The sequence below is a fragment of the Plasmodium cynomolgi genome, chromosome 13, assembly GCF_000321355.1.
Source record: "Plasmodium cynomolgi strain B DNA, chromosome 13, whole genome shotgun sequence".
Classification (NCBI taxonomy): Eukaryota; Apicomplexa; class Aconoidasida; order Haemosporida; family Plasmodiidae; genus Plasmodium; species Plasmodium cynomolgi.
In genome coordinates, this window is record NC_020406.1 from 280138 (window position 1) to 284725 (window position 4588).

Below are 4588 nucleotides of genomic sequence, written 5' to 3' on the forward strand. Positions count from 1 at the left end.
CTTGAATAAAAAGCGAAGGAAAGAAAAAGAGCAGAGTATTGGGGAGAAGTAAACCCGCATGTAGGCGAAAAAAAAAAAAAAAAAAAGCGTTTTTCACTTTACCATATCTCTATCAATTTGGACAAACATGCCATCCTTCGGTCGAGTTTCCCCATTTTCGTTCCTTAGAGTTAGACTTATTTCAGCACAAAGTAGAAAGAGAAAAATTAAAAGTACAACTCTTTTCATCATTTTTTTTTTATGTTCGAAAAATTGACATAATACTGTTAAAAAAAAAAAAAAAATCACATGTTACAAATTGACCCATATGAAGAGTTTAACTTCAGTAAATAACAGCGTTATTGATGAAACGAATGTTATGAGAAAAATCGTTTGTTTCCATTTTGACCATGTTGAAAGAAAGAATTACACGCAAGGACAATTTCGCGAGCGTACTGGTGTATATACGTTGCTTTTCCCCAAATGGAAGACAATAGTTTTTTTTTTTTGCCGCTTTGTAATTTTTTTTAACTCCCCAGACAATTAAGTCAATTTTGCCTAAATGCCTAAATGCCTATTTTTTAGGGCTAACGGAATAATTTTCATTTTTACGCTTTTCGCAATTTTTTGAGAAATGTCAATCGCGCTGCAAATGATTAATTCCACACTTGGTGACTATTTTGCTTATTTTATTTTATTTTATTTTTTGGCGCGCTTTGCCGCTTTGCCACTTGCGACATTTTAGCCGCGTGGTTGAATATTTTCTGCATTGCACTGATCACCATCGCAGTTGCCGCTCGCTTGAGATGCTCCGGTTTGGTCTAGTGTGTTCGTCTGTTTTTTATTTTTTACAAAATAGGACAAAAATGAAAGGACGAAAAGGGAAAAGAAAAGTGAGGAAAAGCTGTTTGAGGGTCTGAGTTTTTTTTTTTTTTTTGCGAGCTTTTATAAATAGACAAGCTTGCAATTGAGGACAACTTGAAATAGGGTCTTTTTGTTTCACAAAAAAAAAAAAATAATAATAATAAAATTAAATAAAATGACCAAAGGGGGTACGCACAACTACGTGCAAGGAGCTGGAGGCTCACTTGAACAAATTTACAACTCGGAAGATCCCTTTTTACATGTTGCGACGCAGACCTATGTGTTCACACACCGTACATTATACATGCATGCAGGGCTTAGCATAGTCCTTAAAAGGAGAGATTAATTTTTTTACAGAGCTAATTGCCCCCAAAATAGAGCAATTTAAAAAGAGAGAGCAGAAAGAACAAAGGAGAAAAACAGAAAATGAAGAAAATGAAGATTAACTGCATGTGCTTACAAAAAAAAGTTAGCACATTTTTGAGCTATAAAAAGTTCAAATGACAGCTCACTCCTTAGCAACATTTTTTGTATAAAAAAAAAAAAAATGAATTAAAAATGCACAAATGAGAGTACCCTCTTTTATTTTTCCTTAAAAAAAAAAAAATTGTCCCCAAACAGTCTTTATTTTGTACGAAATTGTAAAAAAAGCTATTTTCTCATTTTTCAAAATAAAATAACAACATAAATATGTTTACACATACATGAATACACCCAGGTCTATTTTTCTTTTTTTTTTTCCCTTTTTTAACACGAATCGAAAGTTCACAATTAAGACACCTTTTCAGTTTAGCCTTTCCACTCCACATCTTTCTCACGTCGTACGCCACACTTCACTTCTCACATCTCACATCTCACATCTCACGTCTCACCACTCACCTCTCACCTCTCACACCGAATCTCAAACTCAAACTCCAACTGAAAAATGAATATCAGCTCACCATTACTCGCTTTGCCCGAAGAGGGAAAGAAAAGGCGGACGAAGCTGATCCGGTTGAGAAATGGGCACTACAGAAGAATCGTTGACATCTCGGATATTGAGGAAAGAAAATTAATTCCCAGTATATGTCGTTGTGCTTGCGTCAGCCCCCGAAAGGATGAAGCTGGTAAGTTACTTGGAGCGTTAAGTGGCTACGCCAAGGCGTTCGTCCCTTATTGCGCATTTGTTGGATCCTCGCGTGGGGATTACCTGCTTGCGCGGTTGCATGATATATTTTTGTACTTCTGCCCATTTACCACACAGAGAACGAAGGAAAATGGGAAGACTTGAAAAATGGCAAGAGCTCAAAGGAGTATGATGAAAAGAGCGATTACATGGAATCTGAAAAGAAAGAATCATACACGCTTGCGATAAACGAAGAGGATCAAACAGAGGACTTGTATTCTAAAACAATCTCCTTCACATCTATTACGCCTACGAGCATAAGGAGTGAAGAAGGAGAATCTCGCAAGAAACTGTCCCTGCTGGATGCGAAGGAAGAAGAGGAAGCGGAAGAAGAGGAAGCGGAAGAGGAGGAAGAGGCGGAAGAAGAAGAGGAAGAAAAAGACGAAATAGAATCTATTGTTGAAGAAAAAGAGGAGGAAAAAAAACAAGTTCTACCTGAAGCAAAGAAACTAATAGAACCATCCAAAACGCTGATGAGAGGAACGAAGACAAACATCTATTTCTTGTCGAATAAAGAAATGGTACAAACTTTAATGTGTTACAATTACAATTGCAATGCTGTTGTCTTCGAAAAAGACACCTTTCTAAGGTACCTTTACATGAAATCTATTAGCAATATCATACTGAATGAGCGCATGATTGATGAGCTGTGCAAACAGGAGGATTTAAAATATGTCCTAACCAGTAATGCCATAGTTTTAGAGTCTACAGATTTTCTCAAGCCACTGATTATAGAATTTGAGTCATCCATTTCGAAGAGAGTATTCGTTAGGCATCTCAAGCACAACGCAAAGAAAGAAATAGACATGAAAAAATACCACGACTACATGGGAGAACTTAACACGAGCGAAAAAATACGTCTCATGAAGATTGAAAGGTTCCACTCCCTTAATAAGATGATCCAGAGCAACTGACTTTTTTCTCATACATGCAGTGGGACGACGTCATGAAGGATGAAGATGAACTCTCATGGGAACATAATCTTCTTTATGCGAAACATCGTCTTGACAAAAACTCCCGTCGAGGTGACTTAAATATACACATGTGTGTTCATTTTGCCTCTTCGAATAATCTGTATACCGTTGCACTCCTTTTTGTATACTTTTACCCCCTGCTGAAAGGGGCGACTTAAAAAGGTTAAAAATAAAACCTTTGCGATGCTTTGCAAATTGGGATGGGAGAACGCGTCACATATATGGTCAGCGTACTGCGGAAAACAACGTCCAAGTGGGGCATGGGGGATTATTGGATGCCCTTCCTTGCGTTACTTTGCTCGTGCGCGAACCATCATGCCTTTCGCGTTTTCGCCGTTCCCCCAGGGGAAATTTCGCACCCCTGTGTAGTTTGCATTATTTGTTTGTAGTTTGTTTGTTCTTTTATTTGTTCTCTATTTTTTTTTTCTTTTTCTTTTTTTTTCCCCCCAACTTTTGCCTTTCCTTTTTGATAGACATCCAACCTCCTCCTTTAAACTGTATTAGTTCTCCTTTTGCAATTCTGCGCTTGGCTAGTTCGCCATGTCGATAATTCTCGCCCCTTAAGTTGGCACTGTTTAAGCGTAAAGCTTCCACAGTTTGGGGTATCCTCACCTTTTTAAATTATGGCATCGTTTGTTTTTAATTTTGGGATCCCCTCCGCTGTTGCTGCTGCTTCTTCTCTTTACTTCGTCTCCTCGGTTCTCTTAAGATTTTTTTTTTCCCCCAATTGGGCTGATAAAATGGGGGCGATTATTCCGCACATTTGTGGAGCATTTGGTTCGCCTTTTTGACGCACCTTTTTGATGCACCTTTTTGATGAACCTTTTTGACTCACCTTTTTGGGGCATTTTTATTTTTCCCCCAACTTCTTAATTTCAACATTTTTCAAAGCAAACCCCCCCAAACGGTAAAGCGCCTCTGTGAGGGCAAATTAACTGGGGGTTCCAACAGCAGCAGCGTTCGCCTCTTCCCCTTTTACGAAACTATCAAATGAGAACACGCGACTGCTGCCATTGAGTGGACCATGGCTAGCGCAGCATAATGCATTCGTCAAAGGGTGAAACGAAACCCAGTGGCCGTGGAAAAATACACCATACGCGAACGTGATTAAGCAGGGTATTCGAAGCTGCAAAAGGAATTATTAGCGTGATATCCCTGCTACCATCCCTGCTGCCATCCTTGTTGTCACCCCTGCTCTCATCCCTGCTACCATCCTTGTTGTCACCCCAGCTGCCATCCCTGCTGTCACCCCTGCTACCATCTCTGCTACCATCCCTGCTAATGCCAAACATAACAAGCATGACAAACGCGCAAAACGTGCCACCCCTAGAAAGTCATGACAATTTTGAAGATACTCCTGCTTTTCCTGCAGCTAGCCCACTCATTTGTCTTAAAAAAAAAGGTAATTGCAAAAAAATGAAAATGAACGGCATGCCGAGTGAGTCTCCACGATTTGCCATGCAACTCCGGTGATGCGCAAGCGGAAGCGCCCGAAGGAGTGATTGTCCCTAGGGCGAACAAGACTCAATTTCGAAGGAGGGCAAAAGGTGGCTGCCGCGTGGACGCAGTGCAGATGTGCATACGCGTATATAGAGATAGAAAGATA

At 39.6% G+C, this 4588-nt stretch overlaps 2 protein-coding genes across 2 annotated transcripts in view; one reads left to right on the forward strand and one right to left on the reverse strand.

Moving 5' to 3' along the window:
* The window catches only part of PCYB_131590 (hypothetical protein), a gene marked incomplete at both ends in the record, with an annotated part of 1626 nt that extends 1395 nt beyond the window's left edge, over positions 1-231 (reverse strand). Inside the window, one exon of the mRNA XM_004224183.1 lies at positions 103-231. Within this exon, the coding sequence (XP_004224231.1) occupies positions 103-231 (129 nt within the window). The remainder of the gene's footprint in view (positions 1-102) is intronic.
* Positions 232-1768: 1537 nt separating this feature from the next.
* PCYB_131600 (hypothetical protein) lies at positions 1769-2922 on the forward strand (the record flags this gene model as incomplete). Its single annotated transcript, XM_004224184.1, has 2 exons — positions 1769-1949; positions 2087-2922. The coding sequence occupies 2 exons, from the start codon at positions 1769-1771 to the stop codon at positions 2920-2922; spliced, it is 1017 nt and encodes a 338-aa protein (XP_004224232.1).
* Between the last annotated feature and the right edge of the window lie 1666 nt (positions 2923-4588).